Source organism: Magnolia sinica, chromosome 2 (genome assembly GCF_029962835.1).
Source record: "Magnolia sinica isolate HGM2019 chromosome 2, MsV1, whole genome shotgun sequence".
NCBI classification, from domain to species: Eukaryota; Viridiplantae; Streptophyta; class Magnoliopsida; order Magnoliales; family Magnoliaceae; genus Magnolia; species Magnolia sinica.
The window spans coordinates 9565759-9585862 of record NC_080574.1 but is presented as its reverse complement, the minus strand read 5'-3'; the positions used below and the strand labels follow the sequence as shown (position 1 = coordinate 9585862).

Below are 20104 nucleotides of genomic sequence, written 5' to 3'. Positions count from 1 at the left end.
GCTGGGTCCCTAATCCTACACCACAACACAGAAGTAAAAGTCATCTACTGATTTGCCGAAAGGGTGTGAAGGAGACGCGGATTAGCTACTGATAGGTTGAGTAGCTGGACTCTCTATTGAAGTGACGTCACCAAGTTCTGTGGGACCTACCATGATGTATGTGTTGTATCCACACAGTTTATCCATTCGAAGATATCAAATTAGGGTATTAGCCAAAGAATGAGTCATATCCAAAGCTCGAGTGGACCCCACCAAAGAAAACAGTGGAGAGAGTGACGCCCACCATTAAAAAATTATAAGGGCCACAAAAGTTTTCGATCAAGTTGAAATTTGCGTTTTCCCTTCTTTCGTGTCTATTTTAACTTATGAACATGTTGGATCATAGATAAACATCCTAGTAGACCATAGGAAGGTTTCAAGGGTGGGCGTCACTCTTTTCTGTGGTGGTTCCATTCAAGATTTAGATCTGAGTCATTCTTTGTATCGTGCCCTAAAATGATATCTCCAAATGGATGGATGGTGCGGATACAACACAAATATCATTGTGGGTCCCGTTGAACTTAGTGACGTCACCTCAGCAGCGAGTCTTGGTACTCAACCTGTCGTTCTAGTCCGCGTCCGTTTTTAATGAGAGGGTGTTCAACCACCGCTGTTTCCTAGAGCATGGTACACCTGATAATTGGATCTGATAATGCACTGAAAATGATCTGGAAAACGGCCTCACGTAATCTGATCCATCCAAGACTACCAACGAGGTGGTGTGTTGACGTCAGTAAGTTCTGTGTACCTACCTATGATGTATTTGTTATATCTGCACCGTACATTCATTTACTGTGATCATTTTAGAGGATGACCTCAAAAATAAGTCATATAAAAAGCTTAAGTGGACCACACCACAAAAAACACGGTAGAAAATGATTTATAGCATTAAAACATTCCTAAGGCCCACCATAATGTTTACTTTCCATCCTAATTTGTTAATAAGGTCACAAACACATGGAAAAAAATAAAAAACAAATATAAGATTGATCCAAAACTTGTGTGACCTCCTAGAAGGTTTTAATGGTGGACGTTCAATCCCCACTGCAATCTGCAGTGTGGTCCACTTAAGATTTTTATCTATCTCATTTTTGGCCTCAAGCCTTAAAACCATCTCATGATATGGACGGACGGCTTCTATATACCATATACATCACGGTGGATCCCACATAACTTGGTAACGTAAACGCACCACTCGGTTTTTGCCTCGACATACTTCCTAGCACGGTAGACGACAATAAATGCCAGTCGCGTTTGCCTAGACCAAAGCTTTGAAGCTAGGTCTCTTTTTTAAAATGACAAAAATACCCTTTTCATAAATAACGAATGGTGGTGGTGTTTTTTCCTGTGACATGGCCCACTTGAAATTTGAACTAGAGAGATTTTTATTCATTGACGAGAACCTCAGGATACAAACATAATGGACGGATTGGATTTCATGTAAGCACCAAGACGAGTACAATAAATGGCTTTGTATTGGATCCGACCTCTTCATTAGCAAGGCACGCACGTGGAAGACCTGGACAATTTACAATATGGGGCTGGCCATGAACATGCCCCCAAACACCAGGCCGGTGCGTCTGCCTGTCTAATGTACCAGAAGAATAGAAATAACAAGATGGCCTCATAATTTGTATTTGACATACAAGTGTGGCCCATTTATTGAATTAAGCTTCCTATTTATTTTCTGGTTGGGGCATATTAATAGTGGCCTTACCTGATAAGTGAATCTGATCCCCCCAGATTAGTTCACCTTATGGCAAAGCACTTTATTGACTACTTTCTCCATGTTAGTGTATGAAGATCCACCTTGTTTTACAGCATTTTCAGCACATTCTTTTAGTTTCATGGCATTCTTCTTCATCTCTTTTCCCTTCTCTCCTTCCATCATTTCTCTCACTAGTCCCTCTACTTCCTCTCTTTTAACGTCGTTGTCGATCTCCATTCCAATACCCCAATGAGTGCATGCGTACCAGCAATTAGTCTGTTGCTCCGAGAAGAAGGGCCAACAGATCACCGGCACTCCGTTGGATACACTCTCCAACGTTGAATTCCATCCGCAGTGCGTCAAGAACCCTCCCATCGAAGGGTGTGCCAGCACTTGCTCTTGCGGGCACCAATTTGCAAGTAGGCCCCTTTCCTTAGTCGCATCCAGGAATTCTTGTGGCAGCATTGCAGATTCACCCTTCACAAGATCGGGGCGGATTATCCATAAGAAATGATGGTTGCTATTTGCTAGGCCCCACGCGAACTCTTTCAACTGGTGAGCAGTCATGACTGTTATGCTCCCAAAGTTCACAAAAACGACCGATCTTGCCTCTTTCGTGTCCAACCAATCTAGACAACCCTTGTCTTCTTTCCACAGATTCGATCCTATCGACTTCAACGGACTATCCGGTAACTGGTTACATAGAATTGATAGGGGACCGATCGTGTATGTATTAGGAATCATGGCTTTGATTGCATCAAGGACATCGCGTTCCATGTCATCGAATGTGTTGAGAATGACTGCCGATGCTTTTGGAGCTCTCTCTGCATTGCGCATCATAAAGTTGAGCATGATGTCGTTGGGATCTGTTGTTCGAATGAAGCTCGGAAAATCCCTCAGACGAATTCCCTTCATCCCAGGTACCCAATCGATCGGTGTATCCAGATATCCATTCGTTAAGTAACTCTCATCTATACAACATTCACAAAAACAAAGCAAATAGGAAATTATAACATGTTAATGGTATTCATACTCGCTACGAGTCTTGATACAATCCAGCGCCTGCATGACAACTACCATGCGAGGTATGGATCCAGATCTGAGCCATTCATCAGGGAGTGCACACTTAGATTTCCCCGTTTCTTTTTTTCTTTTTCTCAAAAAGGTGGAAGCATACCATCTATGACTTTGTTATTTATATAGAAATTCTTCACAGAACAACTAACCAGAGAAACCACCCGACTAGCATGCACTGTTTCGAGTAACGTCCAAACCAAATGGACGGTTCAGATGCTACAGTTTTCATGGCATTTGAAACAGCCACACGTTATGGTTATTGGAATTTCCACATTTTGCACGTGTTGTTGCTGGTGGATTTCCAAACGTTTGAAACTGATGGATTAAATGTAGTTAATGGTATAGAATAAGGGCATATTAGGTATTTCACATTAGGTGCAAAAGCCTATAAGAGGCACATTGTGTGGCCGATTACAGCAAGTGTGTGCAGCAACGGTGCAGCAAGTGAAAAGCAAGTAAAAAATAAATTAATTAAATAAAAAAGGTTTTTATTTTTATAGCTTTGTGGTGTGTACGGTTCTAAGGCTTTGTAAAGCCAACAAATTGGCATCAGAGCGAGACGATCCCTGGGACCAGTTATAGTTTGAAGGTTCAGATCGTGTGATCAAGGTGTTGCCACCGCTACGTCAAGAAAAAGGCGTTGTTGATCCGTGGTGTGAAGAAGTGATGACGTCCTCGATCCAACCACAGATTCCAAAGTTATCAAAGGATAAATATGAAAACTGGTGCATCCAAATGAAAGCACTATTCGGGTCGCAAGATATATGGGAGATTGTTACCGATGGGTATGTAGAACCCACAACGGAAGAAGAAGCTCTCTACACCGCTGATCAAAGGGCGGTCCTCAAAGATCAAAGAAAGAAGGACAAGAAGGCTCTGTTTCTTGTCTATCAAGGGTTGGATATGAGTCCACATTTGAACGGATTGCTGAAGTGACAACATGCAAGCAAGCATGTGAGATTCTTAGCACAATCTTCAAAGGAGTTGATCGTGTGAAGAAGGTTCGTCTCCAAACTTTTAGAGCCGAATTCGAAAGTTCACACATGAAGGAAGGTGAGACCATTTCTGATTTTTTTTCAAGGTTACTTGTTATTGTTAACAACTTGAAAAGAAATGGTGAAAAGATCGAAGATGTAAGAGTTGTTGAAAAAGTACTTCGATCCCTCACAACCAAATTTGAACATGTGGTTGTTGCCATAGAAGAATCAAAGGACTTAGAAAATCTATCCATTGAAGAATTGATGGGCTCGTTGCAAGTACATGAGCAACGAATGCAAAAGAATGCGGGTTCAATGCTTGAACATGCCTTAGAGTCTAAGTTGACTCTAAATGAACAAAAGAATGGTCATACACAACGAGGGGGCCGTGGCACTAGCAATCGTGCAAGAGGCAGAGGGCGTGGATATTATCCAAGCCAATCACAAAATTAACAAAAGACTATCAATTTCCGTGGAAGAGGAAATGGTAAAGGTCGTTCCATGCGTGGTCGTGGAAATACAAAAAATATTCAATGTTACAATTGTAACAAGTTCGGCTATTATGCTTCAGACTGTTGGAGCAAACCATTAGATCAAGATAAGCATTCTAATTATGCAGAAGCATCAAATCATGAAAAAGAGGACTCCACACTTCTTATTGCACAAGAAGAAGCATATGATCAACATGGCGTGTGGTATCTCGACTCTGATGCGAGTAACCACATGTGTGGAAAGGAGCTGTTCGTGGAACTGACAGAAGATGCTCGTGGCAATGTGAGTCTAGGAGACTCATCAAAAGTTCCTGTGAATGGTAAAGGAAAAGTTAAAATCTATCAGAAGAATGGTGTGCCAAATTTTATCTCCAATGTGTATTACGTACCAAACATGAAAAGTAACATCCTCGGTATTGGCCAACTCCTTGAGAAGGGGTATGTCATACACATGGAAAACCATTCTCTCTATAAAAGATGCACATGGGAGACTTGTGGCTCAAGTCCATATGGCAAAGAATCGAATGTTTCCGCTCCATATTAACACAAAGGCTGAGAAGTGTCTCTATGGACTCGTGAAGAATGATTCATGGAGATGGCATCTTCGCTTTTGGCATCTCCATTTCAGTGGCCTTAAACTCTTATCCTCATCAAGTATGATGCATGGCTTGCCAGCTATTGAAGCTCCAGAATATGTATGTGAGGCGTGCATACTCGGCAAGTAACAAAGGAACTCCTTTCCTAGTGGAGTATCCCGAAGAGCAAGAGAACCATTGCAGTTGGTTCACACTAACATCTGTGGACCATTGGAGCCAATCTATCTTGGAGGTAATAAATACTTTATTACCTTCATTGACGATTTCAGTAGAAAATTATTGGTGTATGTAATCAAAGAAAAGTCTGCTACTTTTACTATTTTTAAAAATTTTAAAGCTCATGTTGAAGTTGAAAGTAGTCACAAAATTAAAGTACTCAGATCTGACAGAGGTGGAGAATACACCTCAAATGCCTTTCGAGAGTATTACAGGGAATAAGGCATCAAGCAGCAACACACTGCAGCCTACACGCCACAGCATAATGGCATTGCGGAACGAAAGAACCGCACCACCCTCGACATGACAAGAACTATGCTCAAAGAGAAAGGCATGCCAAAAAGCTTCTAGGCATAGGCGGTTGCATGTACTGCCTACTTGCTCAATCGGTATCCAACCAAGAGCGTAAGAAACATAACACCACATGAGGCATGGAGTGGTTACAAACCGAGTGTGGATCTTTGGGTGTGTCGCCTATGCTCAAGTTCCAGAAGCGAGAAGGAAAAAGCTTGATGATCGTGACGAGAAGTGCATCTTCATCGGTTACAGTGAAGTATCGAAGGTGTACAAGCTCTACAACCCACTAACCAATAAAGTGGTGGTGAATAGAGATGTAGTATTCTGCGAGGAAGATGCCTGGAAATGGAACGAGGAAGATTCAGCCAAAGAAAATCAAGTCACGGTTGAAGAACATGAAGAAGAGAAACATGAGAACCAGGAGCAGACACCTGCAACACCCTCTTCCACCGAAACGTCTGCACCCATAAGTCCAGCGATACGTTCCATCTCTTCTGGAAGTATTCCATCAAATCAAAATTCAGCCAGCACGTCATCATCCAGTTCTCCTTCACCCTTGACTCTTATCAAAATGAGGAGCCTAAACGATATCTACACCAAAACTGAGGAAGTAAATTTGTTTTGCTTATATGCAGACCACGAGCCTCTTACATTTGAGGAGGCCGTAGAAGAAGAATGCTGGAGGACGGCTATGGAAGAGGAGATCTAGGCCATTGAAAAGAATAATATATGAGATCTGACTTTACTTTCTCAAGGCCAAAGAACTATTGGCGTCAAATGGATGTACAAGATCAAGCGAAATGGTGATGGTGAAATAGATCGCTACAAGGTAAGGCTCGTAGCAAATGGTTACAAATAGAAATACGGGGTGGATTATGAAGAAGTCTTCGCTCCTTTTACTCACCTTGACACTGTAAGGATGATTATCTCCCTTGCAGCCCATCATAGTTGGATGATCTACCAACTAGATGTGAAATCTGCATTCCTGAATGGAATTCTGGAAGAATAGGTCTATGTTGACCAGCCTGAAGGTTTTGTTGTTCAAGGGGAGGAACATAAAGTGTATCGACTGAAGAAAGCCCTTTATGGGTTGAAACAGGCTCCTCGTGCTTGGAATGCACGCATCGACAACTATTTTCAAGAGAACGGCTTCGCCCAATGTCTATATGAGCATGCAGTCTAAATTAAGAAAAATGCTTATGGCGACATCCTCATAGCATGCCTATATGTTTATGATCTGCTGTTTATAGGAAACAGTCAGGCAATGTTTGAATAATTCAAGTATGCTATGTTCAATGAATTCGAGATGACTGATGGTGGATTGATGTCCTTCTTCTTGGACATCGAAGTAAAACAATAAGTCGGTGGCATTTATATATCACAGAAAAGGTATGCCAAGGAGTTGCTTAAAAGTTCAAGATGGCAGACTGTAATGCCGTGAACACGCCTGTAGCAACGGGCCTGAAGCTGACAAAAAAAGGAGAAGGAAGAAGCGTGGACTCGACTCTATTCAAGAGTTTGATTGGAAGCCTAAAGTATCTCACAATCACAAGGCCAGATATTGTCTACAGTGTTGGACTTCTAAGCAGGTAGATGGAAGCGCCAAAAGAATCACACTGGCTAGCTACAAAAAGAATTCTCAAGTACGTCAAAGGAACAATGGAATTTGGTCTTTTCTATCCATATGAAATTGAAGCAATACTGTATGGATACGCAGACAGTGATTGGGGAGGTGACCAAGATGAAAGGAAAAGCACCACGGGATATGTATTTTATCTTGGATCGACTGCTTTCACATGGAACTCAAAAAAGCAAAGTGTTGTTGCTTTGTCCACATGTGAAGTAGAGTACGTGGCAGCATCGTCCACAGTCTGTGAAGCAATATGGTTGAAGAACATGTTAAAAGAGTTAAAACATCCACAGGGGAAATCCACCATTATATATGTGGATAACAAGTCAGCAATCGAACTTACCAAAAATTCGGTGCAGCATGGAAGGAGCAAGCACATTGATACTAGGTATCACTTCTTAAGAGATCAAGTAAAACAGAAGATGGTGAAATTGGAGTCCTGTCACACCACTGAACAGGTCGCGGACATATTCACCAAGGCATTACCGACTGATACTTTCAGACGACTAAGATCGATGCTTGGAATGAAGCCTGTTTTGGTTTGAAGGGGAGTGTTGAAACGTCCAAACCAAATGGACGGTTCAGATGCTACAGTTTTTATGGCATTTGAAACAGCCAAACGTTATGGTTATTGGAATTTTCACATTTTGCACATGTTGTGGCTGGTGGATTTCCAAACGTTTGAAATTGATGGATTAAACGTAGTTAATGGTATAGAATGAGGGCATATTAGGTATTTCACATTAGGTGCAAAAGCCTATAAAAGGCACATTGTGTAGCCGATTACAGCAAGTGTGTGCAGCAGCAAGTGAAAAGCAAGTAAAAAAAAAATATTTAAATAAAAAAGGTTTTTATTTTTATATCTTTGTGGTGTGTACGGTTCTAAGGCTTTGTACAGCCAACAAGGTGGAAGCATACCATCTATGACTTTGTTATTTATATAGAAATTCTTCACAGAACAACTAACCAGAGAAACCACCCGACTAGCATGCACTGTTTCGAGTAATAATATTAATCGGGTTTGATCAGGGGTTAGAAAAATAGCAATAGTGGTTCGTATTTGACGTACGTGTCTCGCTTTATGTGTTTACTACCCTGACTTTTGGTACATGGAATGTTCAGTGTCCACTATTTAATTAATGGCCCAGATTAATCATACATGTGCCATCCCACGGTGGGGAGAGTTTACCTGTTGTAGCTATATGCAGAGGATGGAATTCATCAAAACCGTACTCGCTGCATGATCTGTTAATGTATTTGAAAATACTTCCAACGGACTTCTCTTTTTATTCTTTTTAACACCCACCCACACCATATGTTAAACGATCCCATCCCTTCAGTGTTGAAACAGGTCTATTTCTTGGAGCCAGACCTAAGTATTCTTCTTTGTGCCTAGTGAATCAGTTAAGCCCATTACGCATGTTCATGAGATCGGGGTGGACCAGAATACTCTACCACACCTGTTTTACACAGCTTGTAAAACATCAAAGATATTTGGCCGGCTCCTATCCCTTTCCCAGGTAGTTCCTGTGCAAGGATGCTGGGTGGGGCCACTGCAATGGATATGAGAAATCCATTCCGTCCATCCGTTTTGTGAGATCATCTTAGGACTACGCCCAAAAATGAGGAGGATAAAAAATTTAAGTGGGGTCACATGAGAGAGAAAATTGGGGAAAGAAATTTCTACGCTTGAAACCTTCCTTGGGTCCACCTTGTATGATTATATGCTATCCAAAATGTTTATAAAGTTATTCCTAATGGGATGAAGTGAAAAAACAAAAAAGGATAGCATGATACAAAACTTTTATGGCCATAAGAATTCTTCACCGGTGCTCACTGAATTCCCACTGTTTCCTCTTGTGTGGCTGACTTGAGCGTTGGATACACCTCAGTCTTAGTCTAAAGTACTAAAATGATATCGCAAAAAGGATGGACGGGGTGGATTTCTCATAAACATCTCAGTGGGCCCCAACCAGCATCCTATGCTGGAAACTTCCAGATAAAGACTTTCTCAGGAAATCCGCGTCCCGAGTCATGTCTACGAGAAAACTGAAGGTCAGTTTGTTGAAGATTTTTTTTTTTTTTTTTCCAGAAAGGTAGGAGCATACCAATTGAAGATTTCAGCATACTAAAATATTACCTTTGAGCGGTACGAGACCTCTTTCGATGAGCTTCCGGTAATGGAGGTAGCCCATGAAACCGCAAGCGCTTGACGTCCAGAAATCAACCCGAGGAATAGCAAGCTCTTCACCCAGTGCTAGAGCGAAGCTCATGATACCATCAAAGACTATGCAACTGACTTTGGGCACATGAGCGGCTTCGTTGAGCTTTGTTACAAGCTGCCGGAGTGGGACCAAGCAGTTCTTGCTCGTGGAATCACTGAGAGCTGGGACGTCTTGGGTAGCATCGCAATCAGACGGTGGAAGACCATCCGGTATGGCCTCGAACCGGAAGTCGTCCAATCCGTCTAGAGAGTTGGGGCCTCTAGACCTCAACAGACGATTGTGATTGAACTCGGTGTTGACAAAGGTGATGTAGAAGCCTCTAGAATGAAGGACCTTGGCTAGTTGTAGCAAGGGGTTAACATGGCCCTGTGCCGGACATGGTATGCAAACGGCATGAGGCTTCTCCACTCTCATTGACCCCATCTCTCTCTTTCTCTCCAGTACTCAATTCGGTGCTTAGCCAGGTCCAGCAGATTTAAAGTCTTTGTCCTAAATAGACTTTTTTTTTTAAAAAAAAAGTTATTATTATTATTATTATTTTTTTACCAGAAAAGAAAAGTAGGAGCACGCCCACGCGTAATTTTGATGATATGGACATGGGATGTACATACATTCAAGTGGGCCCACCAAGGTGGGTGGATCCGCTGTGGTGCAACCAAACTATAAGGGTATAGTGATATTTAATAATTAATTAATATTTTATAAAATTTTAAATAGTGAAATTGATAGAATATATAAAAGCTGTAAACGGACCCGCTTCAGTGGACATGGATGCCTGACTGTGGGGCCCACCGTGAAGTATGTGTCTTACATACACGGCAACCGTATGTTTTTCCAGCTCATTTAGAGAATGAGCCTAAAATTGAAGCAGATTCAAATCTCAGGTGGACCACACTACAGGAAACAGTGGTGATTGAATCCCTATCATTAAAAAATTCTTGGGGTTATGGTAATGTTTACTTTCCATCCAACCTGTTGATTAGGTCACATAAACCCGGATGAAGGGAGCACACAGATATCAGCCTGATCCAAAACTTATGTGGCTCTCAAGAAGTTTTTAACAGTGGAGCTTTAATCATCACTTTTCTTGTGGAATGGTCCACCTAGGATTTAGATCTGCTTCGTTTTTAGGATCATTCCCTGAAATGGTCTGACGGAACGGATGAATGGCATACGTATTAGACACGTACATAACAGTGAGCACCACAGCAGGATTCCACCCACATCCAAACCGCCTAAGCTGGAAACCACGTGCTTGGAAAGAAAAAATATATAATAATAATAATAAAATCACTCGCAGAGGAGTTACCTGCTCCACGCTGCAAAAGTCATTTCAATGCTGGGCCAGATCCGTATGATTGGAAGACTTGGATAACATTTAGTTGACTGGACTTGATATTTAATAATTAAATTAATATTTTAATTATCAATAAAGATTTTGAAAAGTTCCACTAGGAAAAAAAAACATTAATTAAATTAATAATTTTGTAAATGTTTTAAATATTGATATTGATAAAAATATGTAGATGTGGTTTACTTTGTTAGGGGTATAGTGTTTGAAACCACTTTTATTAAAAATCACTTCCGGAGTAGGTGACTCGTTCCATAGTCTTTGTTCAGCTGAGTTGACCTCTCTGGTAGAGGCTGAGTCAAGCTTTAGTTTCAGTCATCAAAAAGCTTTGGACTGAGTTTCATGGTGTCTCGCCTCAAAATCTTGTCGAGTCGAGTTGATTCAACTAAGTTTCAAGGTATTTTATTTTATTTTATTTTATTCTTATCATGCGTAACTTTGACTGCTTCAATCTATCAGCCTCATTATTCCACAACGACTCTTTTGATTTAGCAAAATATCTTAACAACCAGACAAACAGGGCGTCACAAGATAGATTTCGTGACAGAAGACAATACAATAATTATGAAATGGTGGGCCCGATAAAAGAAAAAGCATTCAACAATGGAAAAAGAAACTAGCGAGATTAGAAAAGGGAGTTTTACCATACTGACCTCGAAGTTTGGGCAAATTATCCAACAAGATTCAACCTTTCAAATATCCTAAGAGTGGCCCTCTGCCAAGCTTCGGAAATTACTTGAACCAAAATCCAAATGTCCTTGTTTCAGTAGTTATATGATTTTTTAGGGAATAAGAAGTTACATCGTATTTAATGCTAAGAAAGTGATGTGTACGAAACTCTTTTTTGCACGTGGGCAAGGACTAACCTAGTGGGGCCCACATGGATGTTTGTGTATAATATCCATGCCATTCATCCTTTTTGTTGTGTCATTTTAAGACAAAGGCCCAAATATCAGCCTTACCCAAAGCTCGTGTGGGCCACATAATAGAAAATAATAGTGACAATGGAATCCACTATTGAAACTTCTCAGGCTCACTGTGATGCTTGTTAGAAGTGGACACTGCCCAAGTCAGGACTTTTTGGGCCCACGGCGAGCAGGCCGACAAGGTGGGCGGAACGGATCACCCCATTGTGGGCCTATCAGCTTGATCCAGCGCTCACGTGGGCCAGAAAATAGAAAATAATGGTGGGGCCACATTGATGTATGTGTATTATCCATGCCGGCTATCCTTTTTAGGCCCACGGCGAGCTAGCAGACAAGGTGGAAGGAGCGGATCACCCCATTGTGGGCCTTAGGCTATTGTACCAATGGCTATCCTTTCGTTTGGTAGTAAATGAAGTAAACATGCAACAACCGCAACCCACATAACATGACAACCACGACTCATATAACATAATAATTACGATCCATGACAACTACGATCCATATAACATCACAACCACGATCTAGGCAACATGACAACCACAACCCATATAACATGACAAATATGATGCATGCAAACCACGTCGCATATAACATGAAAACCATAACCCTTATAACATGACAACCACAATTCATGACAACTACGACCCATATAACAGGACAACCACGACTCATATAACATGATAATTATGACCCATGACAACCATAACCTATATAACATGACAACAACGATCCATACCTCATGACAACCACGACCCTCACCGTATTACAACCACTTGATGCGACCTATGCTATGATACAGATATTGTTTGCATGATTATGGCGTGACTTGCACTAATTTAGTGAGTACATGGGGTATTCGATATCTACGTATGTCATGTACTAACTTTGATGGACGGTAAGGATCTTATGTGTAAGTCACGCCATCCTCGTGCGTATATAGTCATATGAGACGTAGTTGGCATATGAGTCATAGTTATCATGTTATATGGGTTATGGTTGTCATGTTATATAGGTCGTGATTCTCATTTCTTGCTCCCAGATTGCATCACAACCACGAACCTTACCACATCAAAACCATGACCCTCATGGTTGTCATGTTATATGGGTCATGGTTGTCATTTTCTACTCCCAGATTGCATGACAACCACGAACCATACCTTATAACAACTATAACCCTTACCACATTACAACCACGATCGTGGTTGTCATGTTATATGGAACGTGGTTGTCATTTCCTCCTCCCAGATTGCATGAGAACCACGACCCTTACCTCATGACAACCACAACCCTTGCCACATTACAACCATGACCCTTGTGGTTATCATGTTATATGGGTTGTGGTTATCATTTTCTGCTCCCAGATTGCATGACAACCACGACCCTTACCACATTACAACTACGACCCTCGTGGTTGTCTTTTACTGCTCCCAGATTGCATGACGACCACGACCCTTACCTCATGATAACCACGACCTTTACCACATTACAACCACGACTCTCGTGGTTGTCATGTTATATGGGTCGTGGTTTACATATGTCGTAGTTGCTATATTATATGGGTCGTGGTTATCATGTTGCCTGGATCGTGATTGTGGTTTTCAATGTGTTCACTTTCTTTTCTACCAAACTATTGGTACCATAACTTAAGGCCCACAATGCGGTGATCCGATCCATCCACCCTATCGGCTAGCTCGCCGTAGGCTCAAAAAGTCCTGACTTGGGCAGTATCTACTTCTATGCACCTTGTTGGCTGATATTTGAGCCTTACTAATAAAATGACACGACAAAAAGGATAGGCGGCATGGATTATGGACAGCATGGATACCTTACCTTTAAAATGACACGGCAAAAAGGATGGGCGACATGGATTATGGATGGCATGGATGAAAGACATACATCATGGTGAGGCCCACAGAACACCGAGCACCAGCCATTGCCTAGAAGCAGGGGGGAGTAGCCAATCCTTCACTTTCTCAGGAGAGTAGTCATTCCATCTCTCCAGGACCATACAACTTCTGAGCCAACGACAGGGGCATTTTCGTTTGAAACAATATCCAAAGCTTGTCAGAAGGCCACTCTTAAGATATTTGAAAGGTTGAATCTCGTTAGGTAATTTGCCCAAATTTCGAGGTCAGTACGGTCAAAATCCCATTAAAAAACTCCGGAATAAACTGATGAGATACCATGGGAAGTGGATTGGTTGGTGCACCAAGCACCACCGACCTTGCTAGTGTGTTGACGTCATCAAAATCTGTGATTCCCACCATAAGGTATGTGTTATATCCAAACCGTTTATACATTTGATGAGCTGGTTGCAAGACTTTAGCTGAACAATAAGAGATATTGAAAGAAAAAGTGAACCATATTGCAAAAAAGAGTGGGAGATTGAACATCCATTATTGAAAATCTTGTGGGGTTAGAGAAGTTTTGGATTAATATGATATTTGCTTTTACTATTCATTTAAGTCTGCATGACTTTATGAATAAATTGAATGGAAAATCAACATTACGGTGGCCCTACAAATGTTTTAACGCGGGTATTTGTGGTGTGATCAACTTGAGCATGGGATATGACTTATTTTTGAACTAATGCTTTAAAATGATCTCTCCAAATAGATGAACGGTATATATATATATATATATATATATATATATATATATATATATATACATTATTGTCTGGGGGCATATAACGTTGATTTCCGTTGATCCCTTTGTACGATCCGGAGCTCGAGGAGTGTCAACAATTGTCTTCGTGTGACACGTACACACACTAGCCAAGTCGCTTCCAATATCATAAGTGTTTGATTTTTTATTTATCAGTATAATTAATGATAAATGAGTAACGAATATTTACTTATATATTTATGGCAACAGTTCCAAGATTAACGTTGATAGGGAACTTGTTTGAAAAGCTTTCCAAAACTAGATTTCCACTTAGTAGGTTTTTATTATTTTTGTATGTAAAAGTTATAGGGCCACCCTGATGGATCTATCTTATCCACGCCATTCATTCATTCTACTGGCTCATTTTAGTGTATCAACACAAAACTGAGGTAGATTTGAAGCACAAGTGGACCACACAATAGGAAATGGTGGGAATTGAACACCCAAGGTTGAAAACTTTGTAAGGTTCATTGAAGTTTTAAATCAAGCTGATATTTATATAAGCCCTTTATATATACATATCAGTGTGATCTTGTAAAGAGTTTTAATGATTAGATGAACATCCCCATTGGCCTTAGAAAAGTTTCAATTTTGAACCGTGAACATCATTAGCCCCTGTTTCTTGTGTTGTGCTCGGTCAAGCTTCCAATTGTTTTAATTTTGGGCTCATGCCCTAAAATGAGATGGTAAAATGGATGGACAGTTTGGATCACATATATACATCACTACTAGACACATAAATTTTTGTGGTACTTAATTCTTCTTTAATTTCATGCATTTAATGATATTTTTGCGGTGTAATTACTTAATTATTTTTCTCTCAAATCATACCCTCGAAAGTATTATTAATTATTTACTCCCATTTACTTATGTAATTGAAAAAAATAAACATTTAAAGTTCTGGGTTTTAGAACTATAGTGTGGACCCAACATTATGTGTGTTGGACATCCACACCATCCACCTGTGTTATATCATATTTTTTACCATATTTTGGAAACTCAATTAGAACGTACACGTGTAATGGTAAGGGAAAGATATAACATACTAAAGATCTCCAAGGATACTTAGATTACTTTTTACGGAATCATAGCTGGCATGATGATAAGACAGAAGTAGGTGGGAGGTGTTAAAAAACAAACCAAGTAGCTAAGAGGCATCTAGAAGGCAATTGAGAGGTGTCTAAAAGCAGACCGAGCGCCTAAGAGGTGTCCAAAAGTAGATCAAGTAGTCGAAAGCCATTTAGAAATAGAACAAGTGGTTGAGAGGCCTATAGAAGTGGAAAAAGCAGCTGGGAGGCGTACATAAGTAAAAAGAGCAACCGAGAGGTGTCCACAAAAAGAACAAATACGAATGCGAAACAAGTGCTTTTGAAATAGAATGAAGCTTGCAGAGAGAAGGGGAACCATAAAAAAGAAACGTAATAATTAAAAGAATGATCTAAAGAAATGCTTTCGACTACTATAACCGCTGGAGTAATGGAGGAAGCATACAGAAGACACAAGGTGCAGAGAAATCTATAAATAGGAGTAGAGATTTAGAAAACCTAATATAATATAATCTAATACTAAACAAATTTATCAATTTACTTTATCTTAAGTTATCTTGGGAGTAACGATAATCCATTAGCGGTAAGTCTTAGCTATAATTTTTAGTTTTAATACAAATCTATGCTCATACACTGGATTTATCATTTATCCAATATCACACAGTTCTTTTAAGAGGCACATTCTTCCAGTCGCTCTCAATGACTGATTGTAAGTTTTTCTTTTTATTTAATTGCACTGGTATTATGAAAAGTCTTTTCTTATAAAAGGTAATGTACAACCCACTTTCGGAGAAAGAACCCCACCATCTGATTATCGCTTGATCATTGCAAAATTCTACAAGTGACTGAGAGTAAAAAACTAATCTTCTCAAAATCCAGTTATATACGTTTGCATCGAATGTATCTTCTTATTTCGGTGCTTAGTGTTGAAAGTTGATCGTTTTGAGATTGAACTGCTTTATCAATTTTGGCACGCCTGCATGCACCGTATGGGACAGAAAACAAACCAAGAGTTGATCGGTTTGGATTGAACTGCTTTATCAATTCTGGTACGCCTGCACACACCGTACGGGACATAAAACAAACCGAGTGTTAATAATTTTTGGCATGCCCAGTGGGACTCAATCGCGAGGTATACTTATTGGTGCAATAATCTCTTAGAATCATGCATTGAATGAGTGGCTATAATACTTCGACAACTACCACTAATGTTGTTCTAGCCAATAAGACTCCTGCTAAGGAGGAAAAATTGCAAGTACAACAGGTGCCCAAGTAAATCAACCACCTAGTTTGGTGCCTGTTCTATCAAAGCCGAATAGACCATCGACATCCCAGATTTAATGTCTCAAGATTATGTCAGTACGGATAGTTGATGTACAAATGAGATTTCAATACATCGTGGAATTGTTACGAGTTTAGGTTGAACAATCATGAGCTCAGACTGAAGCCTTTAATATGTGGATGGTCAACCATACCGAGAGCATGAATCAATTGGTAGCTTTGTTTGGTGAAAGAGCACCTGTTGTACCTTAGCAACAAGTCGTTATCAGTTCTGTTAGGAATCTAGCACCTATACCACCAATCTAACTAGTCTCATAAATACTTCCTTTATGACGAAATATAACATATGTTCCTATCCCAAGTCCAGTTCATGATCTGCAAATTTCACCACCTTTTATAGATTTTGGACGTCTAGGACGTGCGAAATTCATACCGCTGGTAGATTTCAGGTATCCTAAATATGAGAATAGGAACTTGATATCTAAAGTCAGGAATCAAGGGATACTTAGGAGGCAATATTCGTATAGAAATTAACATTATAACGAAGAACACTATTAAGTTTATACAAAATTACTTCCACTTGTTGCACGGCATTATTAGGATCATAATTAAATTGTTTAATTAGTTCAGGAAGTAGCAAGCCAAATTCTTGGTTGACCTATTACTCCAGTTTACCATAAGCCTTATCTAGAATGAATTGACCAACAGTCTCTATTGCCGTGACCGAATTTGTTATCTTTCGATCAAGATGGCCGATTTGAGTTTAACCAAGATGGACAAATTTGATGTTTTTCGACAAGACAGCCGATTTCGACTAAAATGACCGAATTTGCCATTTCTCAATCAAGATGGCTGAGTTCACCTAAGACAACTGAATTCACCATTTTTTTTACTAAGATGGGAGAGATAAACCAAAATAGCTAAATTTACTATTTTTCGACCAAGATGGCCTAGTTCAATTAAGACGACCAATTTATTGTTTTTCGACCAAGATGGTGGAGTTAAGCTAAATTGGTTGACTTCGACGTTTTCCAATCAAGGTTGCTGAGTTCGACCAAGATAACTGAAATTAATATTTTTACACGGTCGATCAGTTACATTTATTACGCCAAACAACAAATCACATCACATTCACATTTTACTAAAGACAAATCGACGTAGGGGCAATGTTGCACCCTATTTTTTTACCATTCTTAGAAAACCCAATTGGAAAAAGACACGTGTTATAGTAAGGAAAAAATATAGCATGCTAAATATCTTAAAAGATGCCTGGAGTGTTTTTTACGGAATCACAATTAACAGGATGATAAGACAATGAGCAGTTGGAGGTATTTAAAAGCAAACCAAGTGCCCAAGAGGCGTTCAAGAGGTGTCCAAAAGCAAACCGAGCAGCTGAGAGGTGTCCAAAAATGGAAAGAGCAGCCAAGTGGCGTTCATAAATGGATCGAGTAGTCGAAAGGCATCTAGAAATGAAATAAGCAGTCGAGAGGTGTATAAAAGCGGAATAAGTGTCTGAGAAACAGAATAAAGCTTAGCTGAGAGGAGAAATTGTAAAAAACAAGAAACGTTAAAAACATAATATAGAGAGGTTCTTCAACTTCCATAACCACTAAAGTAATAGGAGAATCATCTAAAGGAACAAGGTGCATGAGAAATCTATCATAGCAGAAGAGATTAGAAAACTAAACACAATTCAATCTAATACAAAATAAATCTATCAATTTACTTTATCTCAAGTTATCTTGCGAGTAGAGATAACCTATTAGTTATAACTCTAAGCTATAGTTCTTAGTTGTAATCTAAATCTGCGCTCATTCTTGTAGTCGCTCCTAGTGAGTGATTGTGAATTTTTTTAAAAGTTTTTTTTTTTTTTTTTTATTTAGTGAAAGGCAATATGCAACTCACTTTCGGTGAAAGAACCCTACCCTCCGACTAATCTTCTTAAAATTTGATTATATATGTTTGCATTGGATGTCACGCCCCGAACTCGGAAACCGAGCTCACAAAATTTCCGATTGCCGAATCCGGCGCCGATAGCCTCCGTAGTACCCCATTCTCAGCTCCCGGCACCCATACACCAGGTTTCGATCCTGGGATCGTACAAGGAGGATTTCTAATATCAATTTGATTCGTAATGAGTATAACCAAAAGCATAACCCACTAACAATAACCACAAGAACACCATCACAAAATCCACTATGATAAAAACTTTTGAGTACAATGCATTTGAAAGGAAATACAAGATAATACAAATAACGGAAACTCTAAAAGCTCATCTGCACGCTCTTGCTGCTACTATGCTACGGCTGCATCCTGGCGTCACCTGCACGCATCAATTGTGCATAGGCTTATAGAAAGCTTAGAGGGTGGTGTAAGTATGTGCGCAGTATAAGCATGCTCAGAATGCAAGGTCAGAGTAATGCGGAATCATGCTAATGAGTATATGAATGCAATCAGCCGTACCAGGGCTATGTGGTACAAGATATGAATGCTATCGGCCATATCAAGACCATGCGATGCGAGATGCAACTCAAGCATGTCAATCCTCATCCAAATCCACATATAAAAACAGTTCTCATTCTAAATAATCATCGGGGTCTAGTATATTCTACGCCAGCTTGTCGCCCCTATCCGAACGCACAACTGGGAGAGTGGAAGAGACCTCACTATCCGCCTGTCAATATCGGGTTCGGCTCGTTGATAGCGGATCCATTCCTCAAGCTGATCAAACTCAACCTAGAAATTGCCCCCTCACTCAGGCGAGTAAGGTCACATCCCTTTCCAACCCACCACGACACAGTGGGAGACGCGGCCTACTGGTATACGGCCCTCCCGCGCTCGTGTATCCACTCGGTCTCAACGTTGGAGTCATCCTCTGGTACTATCGGGTTTAGGAATTTTCACCCAGGGACATTTATGGCGCCCCGATGCTAGAAACAGTATTTTCGGTATCCAATCCAGCCATTCACGATGTGTCTGTGGAGGCTATGGCCCTGATGTCGCTAGGGCATACAATAATCACAATCACATGATGCAAATGCATGAATCACCCTACTAAACATGCAATAATCATGCGCGTACCGCGCGCTCATGTAGGGCAACCCTGCCTATTAGGGAGCCCATAAATAATCCATCTGTAGGCATATGCTATGATCAGTCACTCCTCATATCAGGCATACATATGATGCGTGTGATCATGAATCATGGATCTATGCTAAACATGTTATATGGTGATGGGCTATGTTCAGAATGAAGATGGGCTTTGATGGCCTCACACTACAAGTATGGGCCTATCAATGGGCTTTAGGGAGAGTGACAATGCGGACATTTAACCAACATTATCCTTACAATGTGGACGTCAAACCATCATTGCTCCCAAGGCATAGCCCGCTATAAAGGTCAACACATAAACCATGGTGGAATCTTGTTATAATAGGCCTCATGTACATCCCGTTGGGCCTCGACCCATGGGCCTCCAATACATCAAATGGGCCTCATGTACATGGGTCTCGTATATATCAAGATGGGCCTCAACGGATGGGCCATAACTACATCAAGATGAGCCTAATCACATGGG

At 40.4% G+C, this 20104-nt stretch overlaps 1 protein-coding gene across 1 annotated transcript; it reads right to left on the bottom strand.

The window, feature by feature from the left end:
• Positions 1-1400: 1400 nt before the first annotated feature.
• Positions 1401-9735, bottom strand: LOC131234231 (7-deoxyloganetin glucosyltransferase-like). The gene is made up of 2 exons (XM_058231050.1): positions 9172-9735; positions 1401-2718 (listed from the first exon to the last, which is right to left on the bottom strand). Exons 1-2 carry the CDS (start codon positions 9677-9679, stop codon positions 1784-1786), a joined length of 1443 nt encoding a protein of 480 aa, XP_058087033.1. The 5' UTR covers positions 9680-9735; the 3' UTR covers positions 1401-1783.
• Positions 9736-20104: the final 10369 nt, after the last annotated feature.